Consider the following 24,029-nt stretch of genomic DNA (forward strand, 5'->3'; position numbering starts at 1 on the left):
AGAATCATATTCAATGTTTTATTCCTTTCATTTGCTTGCACTTAAACAATTCATCCAAACCCCAGGAGTACAATGCAGCTTGCAAGTTAAGATGAGTAACCTGAGCAATGATGAGATACATCCAGTTTTTATTTCACTCCTGCTTATATCTGCAGTTACCAACATTCTCCATCTCTTTCAGGTAGAGGTGTTGTTAGCAAGCTCAATGTCTCCCAAGGACTGGATGCTAGAAAAGTGAGGTTGCAGTGCTGATTCAATGCATGATTAGTTTGGGGTAGTGCTCTTCCAGGGTGCTGACATTTAGGAAACTCTGGATGGCTTCTCCAGCCTGTGCCCACTGGGTGTCTGGCACCTGGGTGGCACCGTTGCTGCTTTCTCAGTCATAGCCTGGGAGAAGGAGGTTGTGATTGCACTCTTGCAGCCTTTCCATTTCAGCCCTTTTCCTCACCAGTTCAGATGTTTGCTGGGGGTTGAGGGAAGAATTTTGATGCCTGCTTCTCTGCCAGGACCTTCACTCCCTTCCTAGCTCCCAATTGCTGCTGCTGTGCCCCCTCTTCTAGCTCTTGCTTGTGGCCTTTCTCTTCAGCACCCTCAGCACTCCAGCACTGCTGATGGGTCTGGGCTAGTCAGCCTGGCACCATTAAAGCAGAATCTCTCCCAAGAGTCATAATGAGTGTTTTATGTGACTTAAAGCTAAACAAATTACCCTTTAAGTGAAAATGGGAAGCAGTCATGCCTTGCTTACTCTCCCTGGTGTTGGCAATCCTTCTCTCCATCTCAACCAAAAAGACATTGTGGGAATGCTCCCATATAGATTGAAACGTGAAGTGTTCAGTAGAGTTTCTGCAAAGCTGTTTGTGTTAATGCCACTGCTTTTTATTTCTAGTATTAAACTATTGAACTTAAGAAGAAATTTATGGGGCTTATTTTCAAAGGTGTTAACCTTTGCTGCATCATTTTACTGCCAACAGAAGATACAAGCATGATACTATGAAGATGTGATTCAACCTTACCCGTAAAATTAAGGAGCAAAAATCAGCTAAATATAAATAAAACATTAATAAATTGTGAACAGAATTTGGACATAATGGCTGAATTTCATTTATTTCACCAAGCATAGCTGATAACTTGAGAACATCATTGTGTTTTGCAAATTGGTCTGAAGCTTTAACTGTTCAGTGGGTGTGTTTTAATTGTTTATTTCTCTTTTCAAGCTCATGTGGTTTAGCTAAGCATAGGGTGACACTGTCAGTTCCTCACAGCATCTCGGAGCATATATAGCCTAGAGCCAGGCTTCAGGATACTTCACCTTAGAGGATCTGATTCCAGTGGAGGCCTGAATCACTAAGCTGGCAGGTGTTCACTTATGGCCATCTGCAGCTAAACAAAGTCAATACAATTACTTAAAATATTTTCCTAGAAATGTAGATGCAAGGTAGGGGCTTGCCTTCCCTCTCCCACCTGTGGTCACCAAAATAGAACATGAGCCTTGAGGAACTATAAGAAATGTTTTATTTTTTGTATGGAAAATAATTTCTTTTGCCTCATGTGTGTGGTTCCTTGCTCTGGGACAGCAGATTCAGTGCTATGGAGCTGCCAGAGGCTGCCCAGAATAGACTTGTGCTCATGCTCCATGCTTTTTATCAGGCATTGCAGGATTTAGCTGAATATATGTGTATTTTATGTGCTTGAGTGTGCCAGGGGATCTAGAGAAAGGCTGTATGAATCACAGTTTTTCCCCTGTTCCCACCATTTTCCACTTCCATGTTGAGGGAAAACCATGGTAAAAGAAAGAGGCTTGTACCTTTGTTTGAAGGTTGCAGTTTTGTCTTCAGTGAAACAAATCCTAATGTACAGCAATGGGATAGAGAGGAACACATCCAATTTGCCATGGGTAGGGTCTGGGTATGAGGTATTTTCCTTGCTGTTGCCATGTTTACCTTTTTTATCTTTAATCCCCAGGAGCCTATTTCCAAGTTTTCTGGCAGCCTTTTTGATACCAATGATAGCATGAGAAATCAAAGAAACACCCGAACAGCTCTTCAAGAAAAGCATAAGTCAGCAACGAAGGGGAAGACTCTTCTGGGGACTAACACTAAGGGGCAGCCACCCATCTCAGCAGTGGGCAGCTTCCCCAGGGAGACCGGACGGATCCCAGAGGAATTGAGGGCAGTGGATGCACCACAGCCCCCGCTGAAGGTATTGAGCTGCTGCCTGGGATGGGCTTTGCATGTCCATGGGGAAGCCTACATGTCCGTGGGGTAACATGCATATCCATGGGGAAGTCCACTTCTGGTGTGAGGCAGTCTATAAAAGATGCAAAGAAGGGGAGGTGTTGCATGATAGATGTCATGGGACTGACCTTTCACAGAGGTTAAGCTGTGGCTTATATGGAAAAAGAGCTTTCCGTTAAAAATAAGTAAATAATTTCTCTGTAGCCATCCAATACAGTCTCATTTTGTATGCCCAGCTTTGGTATTGCAAGGGCAAGCCAAGGTTGTATGTAGGTGAGCACTCTGTGAAGTCCTTGCTTAGTCCTTGGTTTAGGAGCATTGGCATGGCCTTACCCTCACGGCATGAGAAAGCCTTTTTCCCATAAAAAGGGATAGGTATGTTCAAATGAGAATTTATTAGTGAGAAATACAAGATATGGGCTGAAGTTTATGGATAAATATGGACTCTGAACTCAATGGATATATCCCATCTTGGCATACTTTGGAGCACATTAGGCAGAAAGACGCTTTATGGGTTGGCTTCTAGGGGTGGCCCAGTAGAGATGGCACCTCTGCTGACCACCTGTGGGGTGGGAGATGCAGAATTGTGCTGCATCCCTGGGGCTATGGGATGCAGTATCAGGAAAGGCAGGTCGCCCAGTGTGGCACTTGTGCTGGGACCTGTCCCCAGAGCACTGCTGGAAATCATGGGCTCGTGAAGTCTCAAGTGTGTGGGTAATGCTGTCTAAGCAATATTAGGCAGGGTGGTTTTCATTTGACTGACAGGGTATTTTCATACCTTTTTAAGCATTAGGAATGTCAGCTGAGTGTGTTATATGTGCAAGAGTAATTGCATACTTTCATTATATTTTGAAACACAGCTGTGTTGAAATACTCTTAATTATAAAATACAACAGGTTATTAAAAGCCTGAATTGTCTTAGAGATATGAAGCAAGCCAATGAAAATAAGAGCATTTTGTTACTGTGATGAGGTGAAATGAAATTTGCATTCGGATTCCACTACATGATGGGAAGGTGTTCTTTAAATTCAATGCAGTTGTTGTTTTAGCAATTAGCAAATTATTATTTGCAACTATATCATATACTAAAGAAAAAAAACAACCAGCAATTGGGGGGAACAAGTCTAAAATGCTGACTGTCTTTGAAACTGATTTGATTTGGCCTTTGTTGTGAATTCTGTAAATTCAAAAAATTATTCAGGATTTTGTACTGATACCAGCAGGAGGAGAATAGACTAGATAGACTACAATTTGTGCTGCTCTTTAAAAAGCTTCCTGATTTAGAGTTAATGGTTAGAGTACTGTCAAATCTTTGGTAGAGTTAACACATACATGCAGGAAGCCTATTTAAATAAAATAAAATTACTGTAATAGTGCTCAGATTCAGTTATCTGTTCTCAGAAGAGTTGAGAGTAAGCAAATCCGACTGGAGATGAGGTTCCAAAGCAAAAGTTTTCCAGAAACTTATCAAAAAACATTTACTTTTCACTCCTGTGTGCTAGTGTTGCCATCATGAGTGCTCAGTAAATTGGTGGGTTTTAGGAAGCAACTAGTTTGATCAGCAGCTTTATATGGTCTTGGCATGACTCTAAAACCTGGAGAAATACTTTATTCTTGGTGTTATTGAAGAGAATAGTCTTGCATGTGCTGGTGTTGAAGCATTGCACCATTTGTCTCTGGGCTGAGTTCTAGTGGGGCATGTCTACTGGTGTTCAGAGCGGGAGGTAGATTTTCACTGCTCATGTAATGAATAGGCAATGTTTTTTATTAATCAGGTCACTTATCCATTATAATTCTTTTCCAGATAACCATTACTGTGTGCAGTCAAATGGGGAGTCTTGGTATTAGCATTGCTGGTGGAAAGGGCCCATCTTCATGTAAAGACAATGATGAGGTGCATTTCATTACTCAAAATTTATCTAGTAACCATTGGAAAGAAAACGATAAGCAGTTCTTTGAAGCTATTGTATTTTGTTGTTTTCTTTCTGAGGTTGTCCTCAGTCTAACATCACTGACTTCATAACCAAGCAAACAAGGGTAAACGTGGCTAACTTTTTTCCCAAAATAGAAGCTGGCAGTAGATTTTGGTGGAGAAAGTCCTGGAGAGATGATTTTGAAGAGAAAACCTGATGTTAACCAATGATTTTCCAAAGACAACCTGATGGCTGAAACACCATTGGCTTGTTTCCACTTTTTGCCTCAATTTGGGGTCACTCTGTGGCAATCCACATGCCTCTCCCATCCCATTTGCTCATTCCCAGGAGCTTACTTGATTTGAGAGAAGTATTTCCCACATCTTCTCACTGAATCATCATTTAAATAAATCATAGTTTCTCAGTTCGTCCCCCATGGCACAGTGTAAGCAATCACTTTTGTTCATTCTTGTATGTGTCAGCCATGGAGGCTTTTTTTTTTTTCTCCTTGCTAATGTACTAAGACTAAGTTTTTGCTTAGATGCAGAAGAACATCAAGTCTTGAAAATTAATTCCTGCATGTTTTGTTTTTTTTTACATCTAAGAGCAATGGAAGAAAGCAGGTCTGAAACCTGTCTTTTGTGTTAGCAGGGGATTGTGATTTCACGGCTGTCGAAAGATGGTCCAGCAGGCTTGGCTGGGGTACAAGCAGGAGACAGAGTGGCAGAGGTAGGCGGGTTGTTTGTCACTGTGCAGTGTGTTCTCTTGCTGTTATTGTTAAATCAAATCACTCAGAGGTGGGGAATTTGAGATCCAGATCTAGGCTTGCCTTAACTTTTAAGATATTTCCCAAACTATATTATAAAGAAATGATAGTGGAATTAAATTGTTGTCATCCTTTTTATTATATTCTGTTGTTCAGATCTTTATGTTCAGGGTGCTTATCAAAATACTATTCACTTAAATGGCTGATTCGTAAAGGAAAATAATGGGCTTAGTAAACAGCCATGTAAGCACAAAAGCAGTTGTGCTTCTTTCAAGAAGCTTTCTTGTGACACTGTATGAGATTTACTGCGTGGGTTCATTGCAGTTGTGACAAAGAAATATAAACTAGATGAGCTTGTTTCTCTGAGGTAATTTTTGGTTGGGAGAGGACGGCTCAAAGTAACTCTGCTGATGTAGGCTTACAGTGCCAAGTGCTGAGGAATCAATGTGTCTCTCAGGTTACTCCACCTTAAGCCTCATCTTTCCTAGCAGAAGCCACTCTCTTGAGCCTCAGAGGTTCCTTAGAGCAGTAGTAATTGTGTGCATTTTTGTGGAATATATTTTTGATCCATATGTATATCACATATATGTGTTATATAGGTTTGGTTTCCACTTTTTTAAAATTTATTTTTAATCTTTGCTGAAAAAGTGGGAGGAGAGCCTCTACAAAATTACTTTGAGGAGTAACTGGTCCATTTTTTATTTATTTTTTTTCAGCTCTTGTTCTCTTAAATTTTAATTTATACTTGCTTAAATTAGTGATTATTACTCCAGCATACTCCTTGTTTAATGAAGATAGAGCAGGTGATATTATATGTCTGTTAAATTGCCAGGAATAAGGATACAACCTACATCAGTCAAAGACAAATTAAGAATAAATTAATCTACTTATTTTGTAAAACTATGCTATAGAGGATCATGTTTCACAACCCAGGTATGAAAGTTAGTTTAATATTTTTTGAAAGGTTAATTGTCGTTCAAATTCTGTATAATTTTACCTTTTATCTTTTATGAAAGGATTATCCCTACCTATTTTTTTTTTTTTAAATTATTTTAACAGATGTGACAGAATTTAAATGATTATTTACATATTTTGCATTATGAGATTATCAGGGGAAAAAAAAATCAGGATTTTTAGTGTCTGTACCTTTAACTTCTGAGCAGAGTTTCTGGTAAAGTCAGTATCTTAAAAATCAACCACTTCGCTCACATTTCTTCAGGAGGCTTCAGTTCATTTTCATTTTTGAGGCTATTTGAAATATACTTGCTACTAGTGTCTGTTCATTTAATGAATACTGAAACATGTAAAGAAGAGATGAAAATTCTGTTTGTACTGTGCTGTCCTGCTGTTGTTATCCTACAAATAGTTATGATTTCTGTCTCCCACAAGATGGCAGAATTATTCATCTATTTAAACAATGTAGAAAAAAAATCTCTGCTTTTTGTGTGTGGGGGAGATGAGAAGGAATTAATGCATCAGGTATGCTATTGGAGTCCTAATGTTTTGACCACAGGACTAAACTGTGTACAAATAACCAACATTTTTCTCTTGATACTGTGTTACAACTTTTTATTCTTGAACTGACCATTTCAACATTGAAATATATAGTTGCTTTCATTGTGCAACTATACATAACAATAGGGTCAGGCATTTGTATACCAACCTGGGAAAGAGGGAATTTTTTTCTCTTAAACAGTATTCAGAATAAAAATACTCATTTTTGCTGCTTTCTCTTTAAAGGCATCCTTCGCTTCAGAAACTGATGCCCTTGATGCTGATCCTACTGAACCTTCATCCAAGGGCAGCTCCTTCCCGACAGTAAACCACATCATAACAGTAAGTGAGATGACCCCACTGAGTAAGAAAGTGTTTTGTGTTGTTGTCTGTCATTAATGCTAGTAAAGCCTGACACAAAACTTGCGAATAGCTGTGTAAGAGGAGAACCTCAGTGACCTCACCAAGTTTACTGGGCTGTAACTGTGGCTTCTGGAGGAGTTCAGCTCCTGGATAAAGCACCAGCATAGCAGACTGGAGCTTTTTAAGCACTCTTGTTTGGGGGCTTTAAGGGTGATGATTGTTCCCTTCAGCTTAAGTCTTTATTTAGTTGTCTGGACCCCCCTCCCTCTAGCTAATGGAAGGAGCAGCATCTCCAGGATGCCTCTTGTAGGAGGGAGGAGTTGAGCTGCTACGTGGAAGTGACCATTTTTATCTTTTAACTTAAGGGGCAACTTGTGTGACAGGCTAAGACCCCATGCCCATATTTTAGGTGACTGATGTCAGACAAGATTAAGCCTGTCACACATGTCACAGAAGGAAATGGCTGAGCCTGCAGAGTGGCATTTGGAAATCTGAACCAGTTTTCTAAAAAAATCAACCACCTGAAAACCACCCCAGTCAAGGTCATGTTCCTGCATACCTGAATTTACTAGGAGGACAGAATAAAATCAAGGTATTTGAATGATTGAGGTCAAAAAGCATCCTATTCGTATTAAGCCTGAAGTACTAGGAAGCAACAACTGTATCTCCCACAGCAAATGCTAGAGGAATACTTTTTTGATTCCTCTTCTTCCAGCCTTTTTTAGCCTTTTCCAGGAATACCATTCACAACCCAGCTAATGGCAGATAATAAAATTAATCTATTATATAGAAGACCACACTCAGGTTTTATTAACCTTTCACATTTTTTTTTAAAAAGTGATTTGTTAGTTGACTGAAAAATAAGCAGATAGACCATTCAAATTTGGTTTCCCATGTGGATTACTATTTAAGAAGGACTGACCTGCAGCTTTTGTCTATGGGATGGACTAACAAACATTTTTCTGTTCTGTTCAGTTGCTTAAAGGATCTTATTTTGAGGGCTCCGGTCTCCAACATCATCTTGTGAAACATTTAGACCAGTTTATTTTCCAGCTGAAAACACATTCATCTTGTTTTATTTTGTTTTGTTTTGCCTGGCTGTATTTGGTAGCTGTTTCTTATGGTCTTAGCCCACATTGCAGGAAGCATGAGGCTTCCTGTTAAAGGAACCACTGTTGAAATGGTTGAGTAACACATTGCTAGTGGCCCAGATCTGTTGCAGTAGTGTCTTTCAGTGGTTTCAGCCAAAAGTAGGAAGTAGCCACTTTTTATGTTGTATGCCTCTTGGAAAATAGTGGCTCCCTTTAAAGTTCTTCAGCTAAGAAGGGAGAAGGTGGCAGATTAGACCAAGATACTTGCCTTATTGCACAGTGCACAGACAGAGTCAACTGACTGAATATGTTCCAGGTGTCAAAAGCAGACAATCTGCAAGTTCTTTCATGAAGAAATATTTGTATTTCTGGTTTAGTTTCTTTTTTTTTTTTTTAATAAAAATCTTTGTGCTGGAGTAAATTTTGTATGTTATTATCTTTAACCTAGAGCAGCATTCATCATTTTTAGTGATTATGGGCTTCTGAGGAGTACCCTGCTGACTCTGGAACTGGTCAGTATCTAATCTGCTCTTGCTCTGAGTTTTCTGTAGTGAAGCTCCCTTTATTCCTCAATAACTGTCTTATCTGAAAAATGTTTACAGCCCGGCTCCTTATGGAAAGCATGCTTTACATGTTCAGATAAGTAGATGATAGTAGAAACTTAATGCAGAATCTTCTTTGCTAGGAATCCAGGAAGGTTTGTTTTCTTTGTATTTCTGTCAAGGTTTCAAGAGAAATGGATACCTCTGCAGTAAATGAGAGAAAGAGGCAAAGAAACTAAAGGCTCCTATTCTTCCTGCAAAAGCTGAATAAGTGCTTAGTTGTGCCCATCTTTCTTCCTCCTCTCTTCTGTGTCATCACTGGTTCCTGCCATCCAGCAGAGATGGTGTCTTCATCTGTTTTTTCTAATTGAAATTTAATAAATATCCTCCTTGCATATTCTATTTGTGATAATATTTGTCTCTTCCTAGCCTTAGCCCTCTTGCCAGCTCTTGCCAGCTCTTGCCATCATCTATCCTGTCTCTGAGCCTTCTGACATTACAAAGGGTGATGCTGCTGCCAGATTGAGGTTTCTTCTCTGTTCTCCATGGGCCTGGTTGCTCTAACTTCTTCTGAAGGCTCATTTGAATTGTTAACTCATTGATCCGAACTCAATTTAAACCCCTTTGTACCAGCTTTAAGATTTCATGACAGTGTGAATGACTGATAATTAATTGGACAAACTATGCAAAGTTCATTCAGTCTGAGTCATTGTTTTGCAAAGGAAAAATGAAAATTGCCCTTTGATTTTAGTTATTGTAGAGTATTTTCTTGAAATTTACAGGCCTCAGAACTTTAATTACATTTAGAGTTACTTTTTTTGCATACCATATTTTGTAGCCTTGTCTCAGTTTATTTGGATCACACCTCAAAAATATAGAATCTGTTTATTTTACTTTGTTTAATATATATTTCAAAATAAAAATATTTTAATTGAACTTAAAGCAAGTCTTTGGATTTTTAAAATGGTAATCTTAAAATAAGAGTATCTATGTAAAGATGTGCATCAAAAGATAACAAATTAGAACCACAACTGATATTGCTCTCTATGTGACTGTGTGTAAAATATTGCATGTCTAACTACAGGAAAAAATAAATAAATCAGGATTACAAACATTGCCAACAGTCCCCCAGGGTGACTTTAACAGAAGGAACTCTGACTTGGATTCTGGAGTCTTTATTTCCAGGTCTGTATTTTTCTGTCTTCTGCACTCTGCTTCTTGTTTCCTACTTATCCTTTCAAACATAGAACCAACTCTGCACAATCTTATTTAAGCTGTGACTGAAATTCCCAGTGGATTTTGTCTGACTGAATGGAGAGTGTTGACAGATTTCAGCATCTCCTGTCACTTCATGACACGCATCATCATCTTGGATCCATTTCTTGGGCTATCAATATCATAAGCATATTAGATACCTTAGATATTAGATATCAAATCTCTTAAACATTTTAATGTTGTATTTCACTTTACTTTTTAACCTATTATTTCCTTTAATTGTATGCCTTTGCCCTGGGAATTCCCTCAATTAGATTTTTCTCATGTGTTTCACCAGGTGAACAAGTGTCACGTTTGTTTTGTCTGCAGTGTATTTGAAGAAGCCCTTTCTGTTGTCCTTGACCTCTCTTGCAAACTTTAATTCCAAGGAGGCCTTAACTTTCCTAGTTTCCTCCCTACATCCTCTGACAACAGACTTATGGTCCTCTCTTTCATGATCTGTAAACTCTCTTCTTCCACTTGAGTTTGCCCAGCAGTTCCCTCTTTAACCATGTGGGTCTCCTGGCTCCCCTTCTTGATTTCCTACCTGTTGGGATGCTCTGATCTTGAGCTTAGAAGAAGTGGTCTTTGAATGTTAACCAACTATTTTGGGCCCCTTTATTTTCTAGTACCCTCTCCCATGGCATTTCCCCTAGCAGTTGCTTGAAAAGGCCACAGTTGGTCCTGCTGATGTCCAGGGTCATGATCCTGCTTGGTGTTCTGCCCCTATTGCGCAAGATCCTGAACTCCACCATTTAATGGTCACTGCAGCCAAGGCTGCCTTCAACCTGCACCGCTTCAAGCAGACCCTCCTTGTTGGTGAGCATGAGATCCAGCAGCGCTCCTCTCCTAGTTGGCTTATCTACCATTTGCATCAAGAAGTTATCATCAATGCACTGGAGGACCTCATGGCCTGTGAATGGCTGGCTGTGTAGGCCTTCTAGCAAATATCTGGGTAGTTAAAATCCCTCATGAGGACTAAGGCCTGTAATTGCGAGGCTGCTTCCAGCTGCCTGTAGAAAGCCTCATCAACTCCTTCGTCCTCATCAGGAGGTCTGTAATAGACGCCCACAGCTGTGTCATCCATGCCAGCCTGCCCCTTAATTTGTACCCACAGACTTTCCACTTGCTCCTCATTGGCCCCTGGACAGAGCTCAGTACATTCTAGCTGCTCTCTCATGTAAAGAGCAACTCTACCACCTCACCTTGTTTACCTGTCTTTCCTAAAAAGGACATAGCCATCCATGACCACATTCCAGTCATGTGAGCTGTCCCACCATGTCTCTGTAATTCCCACCAGATCATAACCCTTAGACCACACACAGACGTCTAACTCCTCCTATTTACTCCCCATGCTGTGTGCATTGGTGTACAGGCATTTCAGGGAGCCAACTGAGCACACTGATTCCACCCTAGAGGAATTTCAGCACATCTATCTTCTTCACTTCTAGCTGCTGCGCATTTCTCAGGAAAAAGTCTTGATGCACTTAAACCAGTTAGAAATCTTAAGTGTCAAGCCCTTTTTTTATTCATCTGAGAATGTTAAGTCAAGCTATATCAGAAAATTGCAATCATACAATTTGAAACATAATAACATTTCTTTTTTGTTTGTTTTTTTTACTCATTGTTGTACTTTTTGCAATTTTAAAAGCAAAACTGGTAGAATACCAAGGTCAGAGAAGCACTATAAAAGAAGACAACTAAAATGGAATTCAGAATGTCCTTTTCATCATCAAAGACAGGTTTCTTTTGAAGCTTGTTTCAAACAATAACGGCCTTGCTCACAGACAGTGTTGGATTGGCCTGTTCCCATAACACCATATGACCTAATATTTCTGTCTTCAAGTTTTTTATGAAGAAGTGCTTTATCTCCTTTTCAAAACATTTTAATGTCTCTTGATCTTGTCAGGTAAAGGTGTTGGTATTTTTATATTCTTATTTTTTATTCTGACAAGGTAAGTTAGTTTTAGAAGTCAGGAGTCTGACTTCTCCCTGCCTTGCATCTTGTGCAGGTTTTTACAGGCTTGCAAAGAAGCCCATGACCAGTCTTGTTGGCTTAACTAACCTAGAGGGACCACGTGAGCTTCAGCAGTGTATAAGCACCCACCAGCCATGTGATCTCCTTCTCCATTCAGTCTGCTGCTTCCATTCCACTTTTATCTAAGTAATCGAGTATTTCTGAGTCAGGATGAAAGCTAACAGGTCTGTGGTATAGGGACTGTATTGACCTCCCTAGTGTGGTGGTTACAGAACTCATTTTGTGAATTTGGGATTAAGTTCCCGCTCAGAAGCAAATGCTTCTGTTTGTACAGTGTTATCTTTTTCCTTCTCTTCCTTTTAAGTAGGTTTCCCACAGGACTCAGTCAAAATTGACTCACTTTAAATTCTTGGATTTTGCAGAGCTTATAATTAACAATGCTGAATAGGAAAAACATTTAAACAAGGAAAATAATTAATTTATCTTTTCAAGATACTATATTAAAATACCTCAAAGTTAAAGAAAAAAAAAGGAATCAGTAAATCCATCATATGGTCAACAGTTTAAGCACTGCAGACAGTATAAGCAAAAATCCATGCAACAGAAAAGTAGGCTCAAGCAAGGCACCTGGAACTGTGCTGTAGGACATAGCATACTGTTTGAAAATAAAAGAGGGTAAATATTTGAACAACTACACAAATTATCAGCAACATCTCCAGTTGTGGAAGGCATCCTCATGGGCTGTGTGGGAATTCAGCAGGGGAGGAGGCTGTACTGAATTCCTACAAGTGTTCAGGTACAACTGCTGACTTTCCACAGGGGTGATGAGCTTTCTTCCAAGTAAAAGGATTGGTAACTTGGGCTGTGGGTAGCACTGCCTGTAGGGGCAGTACCTTTTAAGTCTCCCAATGGGATCAAGGCCATGCATTTTCTTCCATGTTTTTACATCACCAGGTCTGAAGTGATTACACAGAAAGCACTTAAATTAAATCAAGTTCCAGTGTCAGGGAAGTCACTATCCAGAGGCACATCAGAAGATTAAAGAAATGGAGCAAGAGCAATTTTCATAAGCAGTTTGAATCGTGTAAAAGCTGTTTGTATTCAATGGCATTGCAGATATGACATGATGGACGTTCTTTCATTTGTGCCTAAGGAATGTGATGGTGAGTTTGACTGAACTGTACTTGCCTTGCCTTGCTTTGCCTTGTGGATTGCCCTTGGGAGGCACTGAACTGCTGGGTAGGAAGAACAGAAAGGAGCTTTGCTCTGAAGGCAGCATGACAAAATCTTGTATATGCTACCCACTGCGAGACAGATGAAACATTCATGGTGTTTGTTCTCTTGCTATCTCCAATAAAAAGTGGAGAAAATACCCAGTTTTAAACTTGGCCTCTGAAGATCTCAAGCTCTGGGAAATTCTCACAGAGGAAATTTTAGGGGAAAGCACTTGGAGCAGCATTTGTCTGGTGCATCAAACTGCCAAGAAAGCATGCTGAGCTGAATTTGATTTTTGAGCAAATCACCAGCAACAAGCTCAGGGAAGAGGATCAGGCTTGTGGGGTAGCCCAAGCTCAGAGCCTTCACCAGGCTGCTGCACCCAAAGCCAAGGCAGCACATTCAAAAACACGGTGTCCGAGCTGAGGCACAAGCCTTCAGCAGTGCTGGACAGCTGTGTGGCTGCTCCAGGCATCAGGATGAACCGAATTTTGTGCTGCCCTCTCCCAACCCCGAGCAGCAATAGGTGCTGTCATGAGGCAGCTGCCCATGAGTGCAGCAGTGTGGGCCACCCTGCTGTCCTTGGGCAAAGTCTTCTGCTGCCCAGTGCAACGAGGCGCTCCATCCATGCCTGACCATAGTTTTATGTTCCCCAGGATGCCAGAGAGGTTTATGCCTCTCTTTACAGCTCACTTCACAATTTGTGAAGGTTGACCACAGGCCTCAAAAGCAGTGAAATAGTACTGTAACATGCCAGGGAAAGGGATGCAGTCAGGGATTTCCAAGACCAGGAGTGCTGAGGGCTCACCTGAAGACATATGCTGGTTAAAATGTTCCAGATAACATGCTATGAAAGGGAAGCTGTGTTGAGGCTTAGACAGGATTTGCAAATTCATATGGTTTTGTACACATGACTATACATTAGGTGATTTTTGTCGTGCCCCCCCTCACTCCTTGCTCTAGGCACCTTCCCCACTATCAAGTTGGAACTCAATGATCTTTAAGATCTTTTCCAACTCTAACCATTCTGTGATTCTATGATTCTATATCCTTGCTGCCTTGCCTACCTCTTCCTGGCTTGAAGATTTCTGTGGGTAATAAATTAATGAGGAATTAATTGGATTTCTCTCTTTACCTCTATTTCCTGCACGTTTCTTTTGGGGAGGAGGTTGCTTTTATCTGTTGTCTCTGTCTTCAGGAGCGAAACATTGCATTGCTTTAATTAAAAACAGCCAACTGATGCCGGTTTAGTCTGAACCATGCGCAATTGATCAGCACATTCTTTGCTGTTCTTGTTGGATACATTTTAGCATCTTCTTCTAAAACTTTTAGTTAAAAATCCACCTCTGTAATCTGTTTTTAGGCATGACTAAACGTGCTTCTTCACTTAGACCAAGGAAGGAAATTTGACATAGACAGTTTCTTTTATGTTTCTTTTATGAATAAGTCATTATCTAATGCAACCTTCGCCATCTAGCAAAAGCATGTTGTCATTATTTAGTGAGAAGTCTGAATTTCCTATTGTGCAAGTTTAAAATACTGTTACCATCATCAGTGATGACAGAAAAGGTAAAATTAAATAGGAAATAATATTACTAATGACGTTTATGCAAACCAATGCAAATGGACTCAACTGGGTACATTTTTTTCCCCTTTCTGTTTCTACCAGCTGAAGGGTACCAGCCTTTGCACTGAGGCAGTGAAGACTGGCTGTTAAGTCAAATTTCCAAAATATGTACTACTTATCTAAATGGAGTTAAACTAAGCAGGCTTCCCTATTAGAGAAATTTTTTTAGCTGGGGATTATTTTTTTAGAATGTGGTGAGTTTGAACTAGGGTTGAAGGTATGTCTGTGTTTTTTCCAAAAGGCCAATCCAAATCCTTTTCCCCTGACTCTGTTCTTTCAAACTTTGGCTTTTCATGGGTTGTAGCATCTTCTGATTTGTAGCCTCTCTCCCCAGCTGCTGGTCTTGCTCCCAGCTGTGCCGAGCCCTGTTGCTTCTGGTTGCACCTTTTTACGTGAAACTCAGCCATGGCTCTTGCCTTGAGAGCTTTCTCCTGCCAAGATTGGGGTATGGACCTGTAAGGGCGGGAGGTCAGGGAAAGGGGAAGGCTTGTAAAAGAGAAGAAAGATGATGGGGTTTGTTCTCTTTGGCTTTGAAAAGGTTATAAAAATGCATGATGAGCTGTCCTTTATGGATGGTTCTGCAACTTTTTGGACAAACATATTTATTAGATGTGAAAAATGAAAGTGTATGTGCAGAACTGGAGGTTAAAAATTACTGGATGTTAACCTGGTCATTTCATTTGTCATACTTTAAGAAGATGCTTTCACCTGAAGCACCATAGCTAGCTGTGAGTTTGTTCCTGTCCTGTTTCAGTATGAATTAATTTTTGCAGCCAACACCATAGCTGAACAGCCTCAGGATATTTAGCTGGGTTTGTTTTACCACTTCTTGCAGTGGATTGGGAGTGTACAGAAAGCCCATGCCTGTGCTTCAGTTGAAGGACTGCCAACTGTCAGTGGAGGATGGTAATTCCATTCCATTAGCAGAGTGTCTGAAATAATTTTATTTTTAGTTATGCCTGATTTAAAAAAAAAAAAAAAAAAGAAAAGAAAATTTTTAGTAAATCTTTTTACTGTCCAAAAATCTTAGTGTTTATGTTGAAAAAGTGTAAGAAAGACCTAGTACTAGTAGTGAAAGAAATTCCCATGGTGAACACACTGGTTTTGGTACAGGACATGTTCTTTGTGAAGTTGACTTTTTAGGCACTGAAAATACAATTTCAGTGGAGAAAAGGAAAATAGTAACCCATTTCAAATGATTAATTATGTCTTTTTCTGAAATAGTATTCTACATATTTTGATGGATTGGAATTGACTGGTACTTATTTTAATACTGAGTGCATGATGAAGGAAAATGAGTAGGAGGACTTCACAATTTCAACAGAAACATTTTAAACAAGTTCAGATGCTGGTAAAAACTAGGGGAGTAAAACAATGGAACCACACAGGATCCTGTACAATCTGTCCTCCTACACCAGGATCAACTTCTGAAGTTACTGATAGAGATGGAAATTCCCACATGCTTTAGGCAAGTAACTCAAGCTCAGCTGCCCAGGCAAGCTTAAAATCCCCCTGGGATTCTAGGAAGAGAAGTAATGGGAAATGGATGGAACAAAAGATAATGCAAGTTTAGAGTTGTTTTGTTTTGTTTTTAAAAAAACAACAAAACTGGAAGAGGGAAGGAAGCTGGCTGTGATTTTCCTGGAGCTAAGGTGGATTTGGGAACAGGAGCCATATGGTTTTTCATGGGGTTTCAGCGGGAGAGTGGGCAGGGGAGATGCGCAGAGAGCAGAGGGACAGAGGATATGGCTGCACTTGGGGCACAATATTTTATTTGTTAGGGAAACTCAGCAGTATGTCTCCAAAGTGGCATGAGCAGGTGTACGTGTGAGCTGTATCTGCCTGAAGAGGATCCAGAGGGACTGCTGTAGGTGAGAGCTGAGCCTACTCTCCTCTTGGGCACGCAGGGTTCCAGCCTCCGCAGCGCTGCTGGGCTGAGGTGCTGTTCAGCCTCCACTGGTCAGTATTTTGGTGCTGGTTCCTCTTTATCTGCAGCAGCATGATAGATGAGATGAAAGGCTTCCCCCAGCACCCCTTTTTTCATGGAAGTGGTTGATACAACTGCTGTAGAAATGTTGGACGAGCAGGAACTGGTGCGCAGGTGGCCACGAAATGGGGACCCTCACAGGGGGCATGGAAGGAGAATCAGAGTGCTGGCAGGGAGGGGATGTCCTCTGTCCTCCTGAGGCTGTGCTGCAGCCCGGGTGATACTGGTGTGCAGGCTTTCAGACTGTGGGTGTAGGAAAGAATGTGTCATCAAGGAAATGAGATGAGTTTTTGGAAAAGTTGGGAAAGCCTAATTACAGCTTGCAGCGTATTGAACATAGGGAGAAAAGCAAAAGAATATTTGTGCCAGAACTGAGAATCCTATGGGATTTGTTCCTCTAGCAATATTGTTACAATCTCAGATTTATGTTTCTTTCAGATGTAGATAATTAAAAAGAAGACTAATTTTTGGTGATAATTAAGATAAATAATGGTCTCTAAAATGAGCAGTATTTCAGTGTCTAAAAAAAAATCTCCAAGGGATCTTTGTGCCAACTCTGTGTGTTTGACAGTGGTGGTGGAGTAGAATAACTGACAAGAACTTCATGTTACTAGTTTGCGTTTTTAGGGTTATGCCTCACCAACAGCTATAATTTTTTATTTTTTATTTTCCATTTCATCAATTAAATTTACTTTGTGATTTTAAGACCTAGTCCCATCATATCTGAAAGACAGTGTGCAAGAATCAGGCTCCAGAAGTCATGAAATGTTTGAAGAAAAGGTTTTTTAGATAATTGGATTTGATTTCTTGCAAGTGGGAGCACTGGGGAGTAGAAATCATGCTGGCAGCAAGGTGTCTCTCTGTCTCTTCTCCCAAGGTACAAGTGATAGAACAAGAGGAAGTGGTCTCAAGTTGTGCCAGGGGATATTTAGATTGAATATTAACAAAGGGTTGTTGTTATGCATTGGAACTGGGAGCCCAGAGAACTGGTGGAGTCACCATCCCTGGAGGTATTTAAAAGACGTGTAGATATGGTGCTTAGGGACATGGTTCAGTGGTGGACTTGGCAGTGCTGGGTTAATGGTGGGATTTGATGATCGTACAGGTCTTTTCCACCCAAAATGATTCTGTGTAAAATAAACAAAGAGAGAGCAATACAATTGGGCATTCAGTACATCAGGGTACACATGCCCATGAGCTGGGGGTTTTGCCAGGCCCCCCAGTAGTCGACAGAGCCAGAGCTAATGCAGGCTGTGGAGCCTGGGCAATAATTCAATGCAGAAACCTAGTGGCTGCAGCCACGGAGTATCTATGTGCCTGTGTCACTTCCTAAATCAAATAATGTACATCAAGGAAGTCATATATAAATGATTTACTTGTGTGCTGTCATCATAAACATTCTTATAAAGCATGAAAAAATGCAATGAAGTAGCTGGTAAATAAGAAATACTACCTTTCTTGAAAACTTTCAAACTACTGGTGAGATGGATATTTTATTTATTACATATTGTTATTATTTTACCTGCTCGACTGTTATATCTGCTTTCATTACATATTAAACTGTTTTTGAAAATTAGTGAAAAGTAGGATGACTGTGTATCAGAGTTAAATTTGTAATAATCTCTTAATTGATACAAGCATAACTGATACATTATTTGGCTATAAATAAAGAGCCTGACATTCTTCTCTTTTCTCAGGTCCAGCATTTTAATTATTTTTAAAACATTGCAATGTAGTTCTCAAAGAACATGAAGTTCTTGGCCAAAAAAATTATATTAATCAAATCCATGTACGCATACTTATGAACTAACAAACTTACACATTGATATTTTATATTAATGTTTTCCTTAAATATCTTTTGTCAGTAAAAAAAGCAAAATAAGTAATTTTTCACTGACCAAGACTTTTTATGCTTTATGGTCCTTAACTAATCCTTTATTGCTTTCAGATGCGTGAATTTAATGAATAATGAAGTTAAATAAAGTAGATGTACATTTTTCATAGCTACTTGTCTTTATTTTTTAAAGATCTTTTTATTTTTTCTTTTGTCCTATGATTTTTTTTCTTTAAATTAGCCAATGGGAGGTAAAGGCAATTTATCTCAATTTTGCTTTAATTACCAATGCAATTTTTGGTATAGAACAGCTTGTCTGTCAGGAACCCTGCAGTATTACATCTCTCGTATGCTTTTCTCATCCTGTCCCTTTAAAATATCCCCTTTAAACACTTCCCTGCTCTTGATCTGACTCTTTTCTCTGCAATCTTTCGCATCTTGCTGAAGATACCTCGGATAATCCTCACGCGCCCTTCCACTTCCGATGAAGATACCGACCAGTTGCCCCCTCACCCAGATGACTTCGAGCCTGAGGAGTCCGACAGCACAGAAGACCATGCCTATTCGGACTGTCTGAACAGTGCTTTTTATCCTCCCTAATAAAGTACCCTTCTGGTTTTCTTTCCCATTGTTCAGTTACATTTAATGTAGTACTTGAACCACTATGCCTTATTTGTAGGGAAAACCAGCAAAATGGAAATAAATTGCTGGAAAACCATTACACCGAGGATGGATTTGAGCTGGGGGACCAGAAGCTGCTTGTATTTCTTTGCCTTGTACTTTTCTTCAGACAGAGATTGTGCACTTGAAAGAAGGTGCCCTGGGTGAGGTTATGTGAATGTCAGCACACTTTTCAGAAGCCACTCGTAAGGATGTCCTACAGCACCTAGATGCAGTGGTGAAAAGAGTGGGTGATTTTTATTCAAAAGGTACTTTACTCATTTGGAAACACACTGGGGAAAAAAAAAAAAAAGTATAGCTCTTTTTAAATCTTGTGTCTATATAGCTCATCCTTTTGTCCACTCCCAGGTTCCTCTGAATTATCCCTTTTAATGTTGTTTTCTATGAGAATAAAAAAAAAAAATCCTTTTCTGTCTTTTAAATAGTGCTATTTTTTTCCTTGCAGATTAATACTATTTTCTTTGGAATTCTGTATCTCATTCTAGTGTAATAAAGAATCATTTCTCCAGATATATTGGGAATATAAATGTATATCAGGTTTGAATTGGACCTGCAAGTTACTTTTTATTAGATCTAAATGTATATGCAACTATGAACCTGCAAGTGCACTAAGAAGCTATTTCTTACTCTTGAGGAAATGTCTGGGACTCTTACTTATTTTCCTGACTTGCATATGAGCAGAACAACTTACATTTTTCTTACTGCAATATGCTAGAATTTCATATATATGTGTGTGTGTATGTGTACATATATACATATATGAGGTAAGCATTTAAGAGCAAATGTTTTTTATATAACAGTCTTCAATTCTCTTCACTGCTATTCAGGTTTGTAATGCATTTTGAAGTTCTTATGATAAACCTTTTGGGATTTGTCTTTATCTAAGGTTCCACAGTGCTGCCTTACCTCAGAGTTGGGGTCTGGCCTTGCTAGAGTAGGATGTCAGGACTTTTTCTTCATGTGCATTGATGGTTTTTATGATGTGTATAGAGTTTCTTTTCTTGTAAATATAATATAATGCAACTCAGTGGTGTGGTAAATCCTCATCTTCTATTCACATTCTGAAAGATTTCTCAAGTGATCATTCATGTATGACTTGGATGAATGCTGGTCACTGGCTTTCCAGGAATTGAGAAATTCCCAGGGGAGCATGGCTGTCACAGAGCTAGCACAGTATCTCCTACCAATAAAAGGGGTATTTTATTTTGAAAAAAAAAGATTTTCAGTAATGCTGATATCAAGATTTCTCTTGACTCTCAACTGCATCCACTGTGGCTTTTTCATTACCTTGTACATCAGCATTTTAATTGAAGATAATTTATCAGCAATAGGAATATTAAACTAATTTTCATTCATTTGCAAAACGAACACCACTTTAGAATCTATTATGGATTTAGTAATCAGGACTGTATTGTGTGCATAACAATTCCAGTTTGAATTAGCTTAAATGATGTTGATAAATGAAAATATATTTTAAAATATTTGCTTCCTGTCCTTTTCTTCTGCCAGAATATACATGGTTCTTCCACCATAACTTAATGTTTGATCAGTGCGTATTCCAAAAATACCACCAAGCTCAGAACCTATAAACACTTCTGCTGTTAGAAACCAGCCCTTGGCTGCAGAATCAGTTGTAGCTGAGTTAGTGGAATAAAGTAGTTCTCTTGAGAATTCTGTATTTTCATTCTTTTTCCTGTCTTTTAGATTCTTCATAACGTTTTGGAAGTCAAAACGTTTGCTATCAAAATTATGTGTTCTTAACCAAATGCTGTCAGCATTGAGATAATTTTAAACACTTGGATCTTTATCTATCCTTTCCAACTGAATTTGTTTCAAGGCAAATTTCATATTACAGTGTAAGAGAATTTTCCTGTGGGTATGAACTTAAAGTGATAACACTCTCTAGGGAAAATATTGAACACATGTTTTCAAATGAACTCAAATAGTTTTGAAAATGGACATGCAACTATACAAAATATGCCAGTCAAAGCCTCTGCTACACATTTATTTAGGCTTTGCTTAAGCAAACAAATGTCTGGGCAGGTGATGAAGTTTTACTTTTGTTCTGCAAAAGAGGAGCAGAGGTGGAGGTCATGTGCTGGTGTCCTTATCAGCACTGAGTAATGTCTTTTTTGAGGGTTGGTGTTTGATAAGAGTGGGCAGAAACAGAAGGTGGAAGAGGTGGGGTGGGAGTTGGTCTGTTAATGACTGCTGGTATCCTGCACTCTTGCTTCCTGCTCACCTGGGAGGTGGCTAGAAAAAGCCTGCTGGGGAGCAGTTGCTTGTTTTCCATGGGGCACTGGCTTCTTGTTCCCAGCTGCCAGATCAGTTGAAAGATATCTAAGAAGGTATCTCATGCTTTCCTAATGTATTTTGTTAGCCATGTTTCATCACTGCCACGTCCATCTTTGTGGAGGATGGCAAAGCAAACAATGCCAACGAATATGGGAAGAATGAGTAGGCTTTTTTGGTGATGCATCTATTGAAATACATTTTAAAGCCTGGAATAAATTGGTTTGCTTGGATATAACAATAATATCCAGGGATATTATATGTATACAGCTGAAACAATGATTATCCAACAAAAAAAGAGCTCAGTTGTTCCACTACTCTCTGTACTCTTGGAGGACAGCAGGACCTTGCCAGCACAAGGATAGTCCACTTTAACACCACTGACCTAAAGGACCCATGAGGAGAAGAAAGCACTTACAGCTTCCATGGACTGCCATATCAGAAGGCTCCGAGCTCTCACAATCAATTTATTGTAATGTTGAAATAACCTTCATTGCTTTTATTCTCAAATGTAGTCAAACTTTCCTCTTTTGGAGAAAATTTGTCAAGGAGTATCCTGTTGCCCATACCTGACATGCAGGGCTCTGCTGCCTCACATGCAAAGCAAAGGGTTGCAGTGCCTGTGGTGTCTCCCTCTTTTTTGACTCCTGCTCCCGGAGTATTTGCAGAGCCAGTGGGTGGACCAGGGAGTGACAGCAGCAGCTGCCAGGCACCACGGCAGGAATGTGGACCCACCTCTTATAAGGATCAGCTTCCTGCCCTTGGATCCCTCAGCTGGGAAGGTAAGCCTGCTCCCTCCACTGCCCCGGTGGCTCTGGTGTGCTTTTCATTTCTGCGAAGAGTTTGCCATGAAATACCAGCCAGAAACACTGCCGAGGTCCTGACGTTTCCAGGCATGTGCAGGTGACCTTAGGTGGACACACTGGAGTAATCTAGGGCTGGTGTGATGTGCTGATCCTGAGAGAAGGATGGGAACCAGGAATAACCTGGAGAACTTAACTTGTGGCTAGAAGTAGTGAGGGAGCCTACTGAGTTTTGAGTAGTTTGTTGTTTGGTTTTGGTTTTTTTGTCTTTTTAACTTTTTGACTTCTTGTTTTTAATGTGTGACAGAAACTGTCTCTCTGAATCGAGCCTCTAAAAATCATTGCCAGTGTGATTTGTGTGTTAGTCTTAGCTTTTTAGCTGGTATGTGTGACTTCAGTAGGTGGCTTTCAGCTGAGTTGGATATGATTGAGCACATCAGGGTCAGAATTAATACTTCTGACTGTTGAATACTTATGCTGTGTTTGATGCTGGGTAAATAAAAAACACTGGCTTAAGAAAGAAGCAGTGCAGACGGACTGTGTGTGATACAGCCATTGACTGGCATCCCTGAGCTACAGCATGGTAGGCTGAGAATGAAAACATGTGAAGTCAAAGAATTGCAGTAGCCACACAAAAACACAGCTGAGAGTGACACACAAGCTTTATGATGATCACTTGCTTCCTTCTCCAGGAACAGCAGATCAAGCAAGCACAGAAGATACATCTGATTAAATGATTTATTTACAATGTACTACTATTTTGAATTTTCAGCCTTTGCTTCTTACAAAAAAATTACAACCCTCCCCGCCATCAACTTTATCTCTTGGCTTCTCATTAGGTTCTGCTCTGAGAAGAAAAACAGGTGTCAGGAGAGCAGTGGCTGTAACACAAAGAAGTAATTGAAAATAGCGCAGTAATTTGGGCAATGTCTATAACATGCTATTTACTTAGTACTTGTTTACTATGTTTTCCCTTGCAAAGTAAAACAGGAAATACACAGTTACTAACAGTCTTTCAGAAAGTCCTTGGAGTAAAATAACCATTATATCTATATAGAAGTAAGAAATATACTCCCATAATTCTATAAAACCAAATTATTTCATAGTTAGGATTGTGGCTGTCATCAGGTTTAGTATTGAAATGTCATGCTGACCAAGGTGTGGTAGGTAATAAGGTGATGTCAGCCTTCCTATACTATCTTCAGGGTCTTTATGTATTAGCATACAAGCTATGGAAGAGCCTTGCATCCAATGTTTCTTGTACCCTTGTTTTCAATGCAATGGCATGAGGTTTGGTGCCTCCTTCTATTGCATTTTTATTGCTTTCTGCTCCGATTCGCATCTCCAATGCAGTCTCCTCCAACTCCCTAGCAATTGAGACAGTCAGCAGCATGATGCATACAGAATATGAATTTCCAGTCACAAGGAGCAGAACAATTAGGTTTTTCCCTATCCTAGTATTTTTTTTTTTTTTTTCTTTTTATATAATCCACTTTTCAGGCTGTAGCATCCAGACAGTGAAAGAGGAAGGTGTTATTTTTTCTTCTGAGTATTGTGAAACACCTTTACAAGAATGCTGATGGAAAACATACTTGTAAAACCACATACTCTTATCAGCATCTTATGTTGGAATTACTGTGAGTAAAGTCTGTTGGCATGGTTTAACCCTAGCAAGCAACCAAACACCATACAGCTACTTACTCCCCTCCTCACCAGAGGGATGGGGGAAACAATCTGAAAAAGAAAAATTGGAAAAAAGGTAAAATCAGGCTGAGATAGAGACAGTTTAACAGGACAGAAAAGGAAGAGAAACTACTATTATTAGATTACACAAGTGATGCACAATGCAGTTGCTCACCACCTGCTGCCTGATGCCCATTCTGTCCTCAAGCAGCAATCACTGCCTCCCAGCCAACTCCCCCCCCCCCCCCCCGGTCGGTTGTGGGGTACGGCAG

The 24,029-nt window shown here is 39.8% G+C and overlaps 1 protein-coding gene across 1 annotated transcript in view; it reads left to right on the top strand.

Moving 5' to 3' along the window:
• MLIP (muscular LMNA-interacting protein) overlaps positions 1-24,029 on the top strand; it is a 129,701-nt gene that overhangs the window by 601 nt on the left and 105,071 nt on the right. The window contains exons 3-4 of the mRNA XM_009999268.1: positions 1,963-2,199; positions 6,654-6,749. Coding sequence (XP_009997570.1) covers positions 1,963-2,199; positions 6,654-6,749 — 333 coding nt within the window. The remainder of the gene's footprint in view (positions 1-1,962; positions 2,200-6,653; positions 6,750-24,029) is intronic.

This window comes from Chaetura pelagica, unplaced genomic scaffold, assembly GCF_000747805.2.
Source record: "Chaetura pelagica isolate M959 unplaced genomic scaffold, ChaPel_1.0 scaffold90, whole genome shotgun sequence".
NCBI lineage: Eukaryota > Metazoa > Chordata > Aves > Apodiformes > Apodidae > Chaetura > Chaetura pelagica.